This window comes from Phocoena sinus, chromosome 20, assembly GCF_008692025.1.
Source record: "Phocoena sinus isolate mPhoSin1 chromosome 20, mPhoSin1.pri, whole genome shotgun sequence".
NCBI lineage: Eukaryota > Metazoa > Chordata > Mammalia > Artiodactyla > Phocoenidae > Phocoena > Phocoena sinus.
This window is the reverse complement of record NC_045782.1, coordinates 45,426,273-45,439,953: the sequence shown is the minus strand read 5'-3', so window position 1 is coordinate 45,439,953 and position 13,681 is coordinate 45,426,273. Positions and strand designations below refer to the sequence as shown.

General features: G+C 46.3%; 1 protein-coding gene across 3 annotated transcripts in view; it reads left to right on the top strand.

The window, feature by feature from the left end:
• Window positions 1-13,681, top strand: part of PITPNC1 (phosphatidylinositol transfer protein cytoplasmic 1) — a 258,196-nt gene that overhangs the window by 116,413 nt on the left and 128,102 nt on the right. For all 3 annotated transcript variants that reach the window (XM_032615787.1, XM_032615786.1, XM_032615785.1), the window contains exon 2: window positions 12,452-12,600. In XM_032615787.1, the coding sequence (XP_032471678.1) occupies window positions 12,452-12,600 (149 nt within the window). The remainder of the gene's footprint in view (window positions 1-12,451; window positions 12,601-13,681) is intronic.

The window sequence follows — 13,681 nt, the reverse complement described above, 5'->3', positions numbered from 1 at the left end:
CAAGAAAGGACGCACATTGTGTGATTTCACTTACATGAGGTATCTAGAATAGACACGTTCATAGACAGGAAGTAGATTAGAGGTTACTAGGGAGGAGGAATGGAATTGCTATCTAATGGGGACAGAGCTTCTTTCTGAAATGATGAAAAAGTTCAGAAATGGAAGGTGGTGTTGGTTGCACAACAATTATGAATGAACTTAATGCAACTGAATTCTACATTTAAAAATGGCTAAAATGGGCTTCCCTGGTGGTGTAGTGGTTGAGAGTCCGCCTGCCAATGCAGGAGACATGGGTTCGTGCTCCGGTCCGGCAAGATCCCACATCCCCTAGGAGAATGCACAGAGATGGGGGATTACTGACTGTTGACAGAGCAAGAACAGGGTCACCACTCGGCCTTAAAAGTACCATTTGATGGAATCTCTCTCTGGGTCATTAGAATAAGTCTGAGATGCATCAGAAAGTTATTTATTTATTTGTAATTTTATTGAAGTATAGTTGATTTATAACGTATTAGTTTCTGATGTATAGCAAAGTGATTCAGTTACATGCGCACACATATATTATACATATTCTTTTTCATATTCTTTTCCATACGGTTTATTGTAGGATATTGAATATAGTCCCCTGTGCTGTACAGTAGGACCTTGTCATTTATCCATCCTATATAATAGTTTGCATCTGCTAATCCCAAACTCCCACTCCATCCCTCCTCTACTCCCCCTTTAGCAACCACAAGTCTGTTGTCTATGAGTTCGTTTCTGTTTTGTAGATAAGTTCATTTGTGTCATATTTTAGATTCCACATATAAGTGATATCATATGATATTTGTCTTTCTGACTTACTTCACTTAGTATGATCATCTCTGGGTCCATCCGTGTTGCTGCAGATGGCATTATTTCATTCTTTTTTATGGCTGAGTAGCAGTCCATCGTGTGTGTATATATATAATACATCTTCTTTATCCATTCATCTGTCGATGGACATTTAGGTTGCTTCCATGTCTTGGCTATTGTGAATAGTGTTGCTGTGAACATCGGGGTGCATGTATCTGAAAAAGATAGAATTTTTGGGGGGCTTCCCTGGTGGCGCAGTGGTTGAGAGTCTGCCTGCCGATGCAGGGGATGCGGGTTCGTGCCCTGGTCCGGGAGGATCCCGCATGCCGCGGAGCAGCTGGGCCCATGACCCGTGGCTCTGGGCCTGCGCGTCCGGAGCCTGTGCTCCACAACGGGAGAGGCCGCAACAGTGAGAGGCCCGCGTACCACCAAAAAAAAAAAGATAGAATTTTTTGTTTTTTGGGTTTTTTTTTGCGGTACGCAGGCCTCTCACTGTTGTGGCCTCTCCCGTTGCGGAGCACAGGCTCCAGATGCGCAGGCTCAGCGGCCCTGGCTCACGGGCCCAGCTGCTCCGCGGCATGTGGGATTCTCCCAGACCGGGGCACGAACCCGCGTCCCCTGCATCGGCAGGCGGACTCTCAACCACTGTGCCACCAGGGAAGCCCCAAAGATAGATTTTTAAATGTAGCAATTCCTGGAAATGTACCCAGTTTACTCTGTTTTGCCTGTCTTCATTAACTGTCTCAGGAGAGCAGGAGTTGACAACCATATACTTTTCTCCATCAGTTATCTGCTTCTTTTTACCAAGGAAGAAACACCCATAGGCTGCTATTGCTTAGGAGAACGGTGCCTTCCCAGCCACATACCCTACGGCTACCTATGGGCTGCAGGTACCACTGCAGGCATGTGAAACCTGGGGCCACTCCTCCAAAGTGGGGTGAAAACAGATGCTGTAGTTTTCCAGACTTTGAACCACAGATGTAACTTGGTCATAACTCTCATCATTGCTATAGAGTTAGCAGAGCCCTGAAACCACTTGCCGTGTCAACTAGCACTTAAGCAAGCAAAGGGGTTCAGTGACCTTCAAATATTACTGAGATCTTCTTGTTCTAGGCATGAAGTGTCTTGAATAATTCTTTCAAAACATTAAGAACTCCCATTGTTCAATTGTACGTGAAGCAGCAAGTGCTTCTCTTTGCATTCAGTGTGCTCTTCTGCTCTCAGAAGTTCTCAAAGACACTAAAACTAATTGCTGTCATTCCTACGAGTATATTTCTAGCTTTAACCAGAACAACAGCATCTCTTGATGTCACCCATCATTTTCCTGAAGGATTGGTAGGTACAATAGGCTTCACAAACAGGGGCTTTTCTAATTCTGGAAAGAGCCTGTTACCCCCATAAAGATAGACCTCTCTCCTAGAAACACCTCTGGTTATGAGGCCAAGGTTAAGGAGATGAGCATTGACACAGCAGGGTGTGGCAAGGAGACGGTGCAGGATATATTTCTGGGAAGGTTCTATCTTAGTTTTCTCCCTTTTTGGTCTTGTGATTGGCTGTGGGTTTCTGCTTTGTAGTAAACACAAGAGCCTTGATTGCTTTCTAAAAGTCAGCCCTGTTACCAAACCTCTCCATTTATTTGAGTTGCAGTTGGTTTCACATTTCTTGGCAAATGGTCCCATGGCTTTTATGTCAGCCTCAAGTTCCTTCAGCTCACAGCCTTGTGTCTTCGAGGTGGAACTCAGGAAACCCTCCTCTTCGCCGGAGACCAGGTCGACCTTGTTCATCGCTCTGCCTCCAGTATCTACAGAGCCTGATGTACTCTCTTTGTTCAGTGCACAAACGAGAAGGGACCAAGAGTGTCCCCCAACCGACGTCTGGAGAAATCCTATGTTCTGCCTCAAGGGCCAACTACCCTTGTGGTTTTGAACTGAGTTCTGGCAGTTCCTGTCTTTGCTCTCTTTGTGGTTTTTCATGCTGCTCTCTAATGGCTAATGTGTTCAGATTCTCATTTATCAATACCAGGGGATGACACCTCTTGCCTGAGCCTATGCTTATAAAGTAGCCTCTACTCACTCTGTGTTATCATTTTGGCTTTTCAATATGTGTATCAAATGAGTTCTCAGGGCTAGAATACCACCCCCAAGGATGAGTCAGTGTTGGAAGGAGCAGTTAAAATGTGCTCTCTTGGGACTTCCCCGGTGGTGCAGTGGTTAAGAATCCGCCTGCCAATGCAGGGGACACGGGTTCGAGCTGTGGTCTGGGAAGATCCCACATGCCGTGGAGCAGCTGAGCCCGTGCTCCGCAACAAGAGAAGCCACTGCAATGAGAAGCCCACACACTGCAACAAAGAGCAGCTCCCGCTCGCCGCAACTAGAGAAAGCCCATGTGCAGCAATGAAGACCCAATGCAGCCAAAAATAAAATAAATAAATAAACTTATGTTTTTTAAATGTGCACTCTTACTTTTCATATACTGTACCCTCCTGTACTCGGTCAAGTGGATTATGCTGCTGGACGGCTGAGTGTACTAGAAACAATTTACGGTTTTGTACCGTCACAGGCGTGTAGAGTTCTGCTTGCACCAGCACGAAGCATACCCTGAGCCCTTCCCTTGGCATTGAGTTGCTCAATTTCTATTCAGTTAAGTCCGAAACTTAGAATGGGTTAAGCACCAGCCTACAATGCTGTTTATGTTAGTTTGTCACAGAAGGTGGATTTTTGAATTAAATGTCAATAACCCAGCTCCTTCTTAAATCTTTTTATCAGCTTTTTCATTCCTGCACCCTGGCATTATGACACAGTATTACGTAATAAACAAGGCACCTCTGATAGCTACTTATAAAGATCTGGGAGAAAAGATAAATATGTGATGAAGCACTGATATCCTGAAATATGAGCTGCAGGTTTGTATTTTCTTTGTGGGATCGGATATTGGTTTTCGTGCTTTATTGACCTGGCAGGGAGAGAGCTGACGAAACACCAAGGAACTTTACACCTTCTTTTTTTTTTTTTTTTTTTTAAACCTCACTTGTCTACATGGAGAAATCTGGACATTTGAGTCGCAGAGCCAGAAGGACTGATGGGGCTAGCCAGTCATGTCTTTGCAGAACCCAAATCAGATCCAGCCCTTGGAGGTAAAAATACACACCATACCTTCCCAATGGAATAAAGGAAATGGAATTGGGCTTGTTGCAGAGTTGCTCCCAGGCAGATGGAGGAGCTGGGCTGTGAACTGTGAGCTGGGGTTCTCAGTGACCCTAGTTAAGGTTGGCGGGGTCAGAATGCATTTGTATTCGGTTAATCACTCTTTCCCTTCTGTCAGGCTGTTTGTCCGTAACACTGTCACAGTCAGCACCATGTTGCTTGGGAACATCAGCAACAGGAATCCTCCAGATTGCTAATGTCAAAGACATTTAAGTTTAGGGCAGAGTGAGCCAGGCATCTCCCCTGGCATGGCAGGAATCGGGCGTCTCATGCAACATTGTCTCTGGGGGAAGTCATTTTATAGTTCTGTCCCCTTGGCTCAACACCTTCAAATAAGCTTCCAAACCAAAGATCCATCCAAATATAGAAGGCCCTGTCCTAAAAAAAGCTTTTTCATAATCATAAAAATAGAATCACTGATAGATGGCCACCTTGAGGCGTGAAGTAAGTAAGCAACAGGGGAAAATGACGTGTTCCGGGTTTTTTAAAGAATTGTGATGAAATGTACATCACATGAAGTTTACCATTCTAACCATTTTTAAGTGTACAGTTCAGTGGCATTGAGTGCATTCACATTGTTATGCAAATATCAACACCATCCATCCATCCCCAGAACTTTTTCATCATCCCACACAGAAACTCTGTCCCATTAAGCGTTAACTCCCCACCCCTGCTGGCAACCACCATGCTACTTTCTGTCTCTGTGAATTCGACTGCCCTAGGGACGTCATATAAGTGGATGTTCCCAAGTTTTTTTATAACATTTTGGGAAGTGTTTGATCTGACTACGATCTAATACAATTTTTGCAGAAGGAAATGATGGTCTTGGGCTGATGGTCAGGTTTTCCCCGATTTTTGCATTGTAGGGGTGTGTATGGCAGATGCCTTGTTCTCTTAGCCTGTATAGAACTGTAGCAAGGGACTTCCATGGTGGCGCAGTGGTTAAGAATCCACCTGCCAATGCAGGGGACACGGGTTCGTGCCCTGGTCCGGGAAGATCCCACATGCCGTGGAGCAACTAAGCCCGTGCGCCACAACTGCTGAGCCTGCGCTGTAGAGCCCGTGAGCCACAACTACTGAGCCTGCGCTGTAGAGCCCGTGAGCCACAACTACTGAAGCCTGCACACCTAGAGCCCGTGCTCCGCAACAAGAGAAGCCACTGCAATGAGAAGCGCGTGCACTGCAACAAAGAGTAGCCCCCGCTTGCTGCAACTAGAGGAAGCTCACGAGCAGCAACGAAGACCCAGTGCAGCCAAAAATAAAGACTTGACCTTTTAAAAAAAGAACTGTAGCAAAATGGAAACAAATGAAACAGATCTTCACCTCCCAGTCAGATGTGTTGCCAAACAGAAGGAGCCATAGCTACAGTGTACAGTTTTACATTTTATAAAGCATATTAATTTGTAAGTTTTTATCTCACTTGATTGTCACCATGTCCCATGAGGTGTTTTCTTAGTCCCATTTTAATAAGAAACTGTGGCTCAGTTAAGCAAATTGTCTAGGGTTACAAAACTCATCAAAGGCAGAATCAGGACTTTGGCTGCAGGTTTTCAATTTTAAAACTGCAGTGCTTTCCACCATAGCACACAGTGAACAATTATCACCTCTCTGGAGGTCCAGGTAATGCCAGTCCTCAGAAAGGGAGAGCTTCTCCAAATGTATGCCTTATTACCAGTGCCCTACCTCGCTAGCTTGGAAACACACGGAAACCCTTGACCTGACCAGCCAGCCTCTGAAGTCTTGGTATGGATTGATGGCCTGACTCTCCATCCTTGATGGTCAAGTTTAGGGCTTAGACTAGCACCATCCAATAGAAATATGTGAGCCACAAATGCCAACCACATATGTAAAGAAACAGGTGAAGTTATTTTTAAGAATATATTTTAGTTAACCCTGTATCTCTAAAATACTATCATTTCCATATGCAATCAATTTAAAATTTTTTAATGAGCTTTACTTTTTTTGTTGTTGTTACTAAGTTTTTTGCTGTTGTTACTAAGTGTGCGTTTTACACTTATAAGCAATCTCAAGCCAGATGCTAAAATTTCATCAGAGGTACCTGATGTAAATTGAGATTTCATAAAAATTTTCAGTTTAAACAGTAGATTTATGTCTACTGAATGGTGTGTCTCAGACGTATGTAAAAGTTTTCTTATAGCTGAATCGAGTGTCAGTTTTAAAGTTTAAGTTAATTAAAAGGAAAGAAAATTTTAAATTCAGTCCCTCCATCGCACAGGCCCCATTTCCAATGCTTATAAGCTACATATGGCGAGTGGCCACCATCCCGGACAGCGCTGGTTAGTGCTGGACCCAGTAGCACTGCACTAGACAGGGGTCAGCAACCTTTTTCTGTAAAAGGCCAGATAGTAAATATTTTCAGCTCTTTGAACCACACGGTATCTGCTGTGGTATCGTGAGAGCAGTCACAGAATGAATGAGTACGGCTGTGTTCCAATGAAACTTTATTTTAAAAACACAGGCACCAGGCCACATAGTTTGCCGACTGCTGGACCAGAGCATTTGTCCCAGTGCCTCAGCTGTGCTGTGAGATTCTAGAAAACAGCTGGCTCTAGCCTCTAGTTTTCTGATATGAGGTTGTTAAAATCTGGCCTCATCACATCCCCTTCCTTGAGTGGAATTACAATTTTGGCACCACTTGGCGTGAAGACTGCAGTGCACTGGAGTCCTGGGTGATGTTTTATCTTTCAGGCACTCTCTTCAGGGGGCTCCTTGGGCGTCGTGAGGCAATTGCTCCACTGCGCTTTGAGGTCCGTTTATTGAGAGTAGAGAAGACTGGGGAAAAAAAGCCAAGAAAAGCATTAAGGGTGATGTGAATAATGTGGCAAACTCCCAGCAATGCCACCTTGTGTCACCCTCTGCTCTTTCCTCTCTCCACACAGCCAGAGTGAGAGAGGCAGGAATCATGCACATTTCAAAGATGGAAACATACATGATATCAGGTTAAGTCAGAGGGACAGGTATTTCTCCGTGGTTGTCATATTGTGTGGTATCCGTCTGCTTTGATGGTAGAAGTGGAAATAGTTGTAAATTCTGATTCCCAATCTGGGGCCTTGAAGACCTGAGTCATGACATCAGGGAATAACTCCATCCAGGCTGAATAATGTTTATTGCAAAACAGTGGTTCCCACCTTTCACATCGTGATGTTTGAAAAAGGTATTGGGACTAATGAAGGATGAGAAAGGGGGCAGGAAGGGAGGGATTGGAAGAAAGATGACACCCCGTTGGTTCTTTATGGAGGGGAGTATGGGAGCCTGGCCTTGCAGAGATCTCTGAAGCTCAGCAATTGGGGGAAGGGGCAGTTAAGTGAAAGCTTAGGGTTCTACTGAACCTAAAACTTTGGGCCTAGTACTTCTAACGGCAAGGATGCTATTTAGGTGTTGGTGATGGTCAGTTAATAATCCCTTACCATAACCAGGAGTTTTGACTTGGGGTCACCTTTTCTAAAAATCAAGGTTTGAGGTGAACTGTATTAAGTCCCTGGGTCGTGCCCAGGCACAGAGTTTGCAAAAGTACAAAGTGATGAACCCCCTTGGCTTTTCCAAGCATGTTATGCAACTCTGCCTTCCCTCAAGTTCTGCAGCTTTATCAGACATGCAGCGCTGCATGCAAATGGGAAAGATCTGCATCCCCGTGGGTTTTTTTTTCACTACAGAGAGAATTATTTGGGGTAGCTGTTCTGATGATGGCTCTCATGGAGGCTTAGCCCTGCAGCGCAGAGCTGTCTCTAATCGTGATTGCCTGTAATGATGATTACCCCAAACTCTGGAATTATAACAGTAGATTTTACAAAGTTAGAGCATAATTGCTCCACCATTCCATATGTGCGCACAGTTTAAACAACTTTGATCTTTCAAATGATATCAGACTTTTGTTCTTCATCTTCTGAAATAGCAAAGTTCAAAGGCAGTGGCTCTGAACCATCCCTCTTTGTTCATCATAATGAGATCTAGGTTTGTTAAAGTGGTTCACCTGTTAGAGAAATAAGGGCTGAAGCTGAGTGGAGAAGAAAGAGTACAGACCTATGGTCTTCAAACCAGCTCTGCCACCTAGAAGCCACGTGGCAGGAGGAAGTCTCTGGCCTCTCGGAGACTCAGCTTCCTCATCTGTAAATATGTACCTGAATCATTATGAGTCTTAGAAATGAATATAAAGCACTTAATTGGTGCCTCTCACTGATAGGCAATCAGTTAAGCTTTACTCTATCACCACCACCATCATCATTATCAATTCTGTTATTGACTCTCTGGCTTCAATGTCTTCCGAATCCTTCTGAGTCTATGGATTTCGCAGCCTTCATTTCACATACAAGTTTGTTTGGAGTTGGTGATCTGTGATGTATTCTCACTAAATTAGTGATAGAGCTTTGCAAGAATTCAGTGTTAAAAGAGGAAAGAAGAAACAGGTCCCCTAAAGATGGAACCTTTTGGTCTTGGCACCGTCTGGTACTGGGCAAGTACTAATGAAGGCCTTCCCCACTCTGCCGCAGTGGTTCTCAGCTCTTAGCGTTGTATTTGCGTAAGATCCCCAACTTCCATCTACCTCAGTGTGAATGTAAAAGGGCTGGAATGGCCCAGGATTCAGCATTTTTAGGAGTATCTCTGGTGATTTTGAGACACGGTTGAAGGACTCTCTGTCCTGCCCTGTCCGCTCTAATTGAGAAACTTCTCAATGCATGTGTCTTTGAGTCAGTTTGTGGTTTAAAACCTCTGCTTCTGGATGGCCCAGCTCAGATGGCCACAACCCGGAGAACAGGCCTGATTTGCTTGAGCGTGAATAAAGTGACAGCCGCAGGGCCCTTGACCACCTCAGTGTCTGGGCTTGAGTGTCCCGCCACCCCCCAACAATGTCACCCACGTTACTGCATCCAGCGTCTGTTAGTCGCCCACGGACTGACGCTATCTTAATGAGCTAATGCTGGTGTCTGCCCTGCAATGGCTTTTTCAGGAGCCACCAGAATGATCAATGAGGCTGGGCAGCCAGGCCCTCCTCTGGCTGACGGTGAATCAGCCTCTGGCTGCCTTGGCCCTTTCCTTTCAACAGGGCAGGAAGCAATCGAGCTGAGCACAGGCAGGCTGACTCGAGTCTGGCTAATGGCTTTTCTGTGTCATGCATCGCCCTTGGTCCCATACATTTTCATGCGTGAGTGAGTTGGAGCTCCTGGAGATGGTCCAGGGATAGGCATCCCTTCTGTCAAGTCCTCCCACCCCCGACTAAAGCCCTTGACAGCATTTTGGCTTAGGGGTATCTGCTTCTAGAAGTGGGGTCAACACTTTTTTTAAAACAGTTGAGGTTTTCAACTAAAGAAAAATGCACAACCTAAAAGATGCAAGTTAAGTTGTATTCGGGGAGCTTACTGAGTCCTAGAGCTCTGAGAAACTGCTCCAAAGAGGTAAAGGAAGAGCCAGAATATATAGGAGTTTTTTTGTTTTTCTTTATAAATTTTTTTATTTTTATTCATTTATTATTTTTGGCTGTGTAGGGTCTTCGTTGCTGTGCGCGGGCTTTCTCTAGTTGCGGTGAGTGGGGGCTACTCTTCGTTGCAGTGCGCGGGCTTCTCACTAAGGTGGCTTCTCTTGTTGCAGAGCACAGGCTCTAGAGCACGTGGGCTTCAGTAGATGCGGTGCATGGGCTCAGTAGTTGTGGCGCACGGGCTTAGTTGCTCCGCGGCATGTGGGCTCTTCCTGGACCAGGGCTCGAACCCGTGTCCTCTGCATTGGCAGGCGGATTCTTAACCACTGTGCCACCAGGGAAGGCTTGGAGTTTTTTTGTGTGTGGGAAGGTGCAAGAGTCTGGGCTCATTGAAGTGATTCCTTAGATATACATCTTAACTATCTAAGCACAGAATGTTACATTTTTTTCTCCATCCTGAATTCCCCTCAGGCCACGCCATTAGGGCTGGGTGGGGTGGGGGGGCGTTGTGTGGCTACAGTGGCTAATGGCTTGATGGCCAGCAAACATTCATTGTTTACTGGAATGGCGGCAGCATTCCCTTTCCACAAGGTGGAAATCACGTAACACAAAATTAACCATTTTAAAGTCAATTCAGCAGCATCTAGTACATTCACAGTATTGTGCAACCACCACCTCTGTCCAGATCCAGAACACTTTCATCACCCCAGAAGGAAGCCCCGTACCCATTGTGTGGGTTTGCTCGGGCTGCCATAGCAAAGCACCACAGAAGGGGTGGCTTAACCAGCCAGAGTTGTAAGGGCTCACAGCTGTGAATGGTGGAAGTCAAAGACCAAGTGTCAGCAGGCAGGGCTGGTTCCTGCTGAAGGCTGGGAGGGAAGGATCTGTTCCAGGTCAGTCCTTGGCTGGTAGATGGCCATCTTCGTGCATCGCTTCATCTCGTATTCTTCCTGTGAGTGTCTCTATGTCCACCTTGCCCCTTTGTGTAAGGAAACCAGTCCTATTGGACTAGTGCCCATCCTAATGACCTCATTTTAATTTGATTACCTCTGTAAGGACCCTATCTCCAAATAAGGTCACATTCTGAGGTACTGGGACTTCAACATATGAATTTTGGGAAGACACAATTCAACTGGTAACACACATTAAGCAGTATCAGTATCAGTATTTCCTCCCTTTTTATGGCACAGTAATATTCCATTGTAAGTAAACACGTATTTTTTTGAACTCCAAGTACAAAGCAACTGCCAGTGAAATCTCCACCCCCTGGGCAGCTGGACATGCTGTTCCAGGCTTGTGTGCCCATCCGTATAAGGTAGAGTGTTGATCTCACATATCTCCAATCTATAAACTTTTTCTCACTGTCTTCCTCCTTGAAACAGTATTAGTCTTTATGAGCAAAGGGAAGAGGGAAAGCCAAGGCAAGTTTCTAATCCCAAAATTTGTTTAAAAAGAAATTTTATCTTTGATTTTCCTCTCTCCTCTCCCTGCTCTTAGCACACACACACAGTTACATTAAAAGCATTTTAAATGCAGACCCTTCTGGGGGAGAGGCGTGGCACAGACAGGAAGCACTGCCCTTTGAGAAGAGCCAGAAGGCTGCTATTCCCATTGTCATGGTTACTGGGCCTGGTCCCTCAGGCTGGCCTCACACCAGAGCCTTTCCCATTCTGTTCACACTCCCCTCCCGGCACCTGCCTCAGAATGGAAGAGGGACCTTTGGACGTGTGTGTCCTCTCAGCTTTGGAACTGACTGCACTGTTGACTTGTACATTATACATGCCCCCTTAATTTAAAATCTATTTCTCTCTCTTATGCACATAGACAGGGGATGTACATACCTGCTGGCCTGGGCTCTTTGGGAATAACCCAGAGCCGTGATTAACCTGCTGCAGACTCACGCCCCTTCCCCCCATCTCTCAGGCCTTGATGATGCTGACACTGTGTGTTGTTTCACACTGAATCTGTGGAAGGACCACAGCAGCGTCTCATCGCCCTGCCTGCTGATTCTGAGCAGACTTCCTCAGTGCAAAAGTCATTTGACTCCCTCCTTCCTCTCTCTCTTCTTTTCCCCTCCGTCAAATTAGTTTTGTCACTTTGGAAGTTCACTGGGTGAAGAGATGCCTGCTGGCCCCAGGGTTTTCAGAGAGGCAAGAAAGAGAATGGAACAGCTCAAAGATACAGGCGGCACGGAAAGTGTTCACATTACATGTTATTCCACTTTATCATTTTCGTGTAAGCACATGTAACTTCTGGTATCTCAGCCTGGAAGGCCCCGCACTAAAGCCCCAGAACTTAAAGATACTGTAGATTTTCCTCCTTGTGGACCAGCCTAAAGGTGGGTCCACAGTTTCCACTCATATTGGGGCCTGGGCATCTGGAGGGTTTTTTTTTTAAAGCTTCCAGGTGACTCTTACGTTCAGCCACCTTTGAGAACCACCATTCTATGGGACAGAGGCCTCCAGGAGAGTTGAACACTTTGAGAGAGGCGATGGAAGAGACAGGTGACATCTAATCCTCTTGTGCCCAGCAATGCAGTTAATCAGGCAGAAAGAAGGGACAGAAATCACAAACCTTAGCCTGTCTGAGCCTGTCTTGAGCCAAGCAGAATAGGACTTCAGCGCCACTTAACCCTGTAGGGCCAGAGTGGAAAGGGAGACTCCGGCGTGCCCACCTCCCGGCCACTACCCATGGGTTGGTTGATCGGCTGCCAACCCTTGAAGGCCATCGGCCACACCGGCAAGCATCTGCCAAGGTGATGCAGAGTGTTCACAGGAACAGGCCGTTTCTGCATTCTACTCACAGCTCGTTCTCCACCTTCTTCCTGAGGAAGAGTACCATCAGGCCCACGTGCCTGCTTTCTTTTCTCAACAGGAAGTGCTGATGCTCTGAGCTGCTTGCGGCGCAGTGGCGGTGGTGGCGCCGGGGCAGTTTTCGGAGGCGAGCGATGGGTCTGACCCCTCTGTGTCTGTGTGTTTTGTAGTACAAAATCGGACAGCTGTACATGATCAGCAAGCACAGCCACGAACAGAGCGACCGAGGAGAAGGGGTGGAGGTCGTCCAGAACGAGCCCTTCGAGGACCCTCACCATGGGAACGGGCAGTTCACGGAGAAACGCGTGTATCTCAACAGGTAAGTCCTGGCAGCCGGTGCTCCGCCTCTGGGCGCCCACCCTGCCCGGGGGCTCCCACCCAGCCCCACTGCAAGACTGAGGTAGAGGCTGTGACTGTCTGGGATAAAAAGGTGACTTGGAAAGTCTTTACATCCGCCCTCCAAAACTGCCAGTCTAGTTGCTGCCAAAAACAGAAACCCCTGCGTTCTGCAAAATAGTCCTCAAGCGCGTTTTCATCGGGAGGAGCTTTCTCTTACCTCTCCCAACCTTCCACGACATGTTAAGATGAAATCTGACCTTAAGAATTAAAGGGCTTTGTCTTCACCCGTGGTCCCGGGTTAGCAGAAGGAAAGAGGCAGCTTTGCCTGTAAGTTGTACAAAAGTAAGTGCTGAATGTGGCCGTGTGCTGTTGGGGTCTCGACTCAGTAAGATTTCCACTTCCTGCCGAGTGACCACTCGGGTGTCCGCAAAGGGAGATGACAAAACCACCGGTCACCTGTGACCAAAGTGATATGGAGTACTCGGGTGGTTTCTGTTTCTCAAGTAGACCCGTCCTTCCCAAGGTAGAGGTTGTCATCTCTCCTCTGAAAGGGTAAAGATTCAAGGATGATCAACCAGCGCTGATCAGGACTGCCATTTCTGTTTTGCAAAATACATTCTTTAATCTCTTCTGTTTTCTTATCACTAGTGACATAATTGATTGTTGGGGCTTGTCTGATCTTCTCCCGACCTTACACCCCCCTTCCAGGTCATTTTCTTCCTTTCACTTTTCTGGGTCAGAACATTTGTAGTCACGTGCCATATTTTCTCAAAAGTAACTGACTATGTCAGTGAACCAGCATATAACCATTGTGGTCATTGCTATCATCTCCATGAATACTCTTTACCACCATCTTTGGCCTCTCCTATTGGCCTTTTCTCGTCCAGAAAGCACTTCCAGCATAGTAGCTGGACTGTGTCCCCAGTTTAAACAGACACTTGTGAATATTTCTCCATGCTCAGTGCCACGGTCAGGTGTTTCTGAGAGGAGCCATATTTGGATTCCCCCATTCTTGTATGACCTCTACCCTTCGACAGGCTGAAGGGGACTATTTCTTCTTG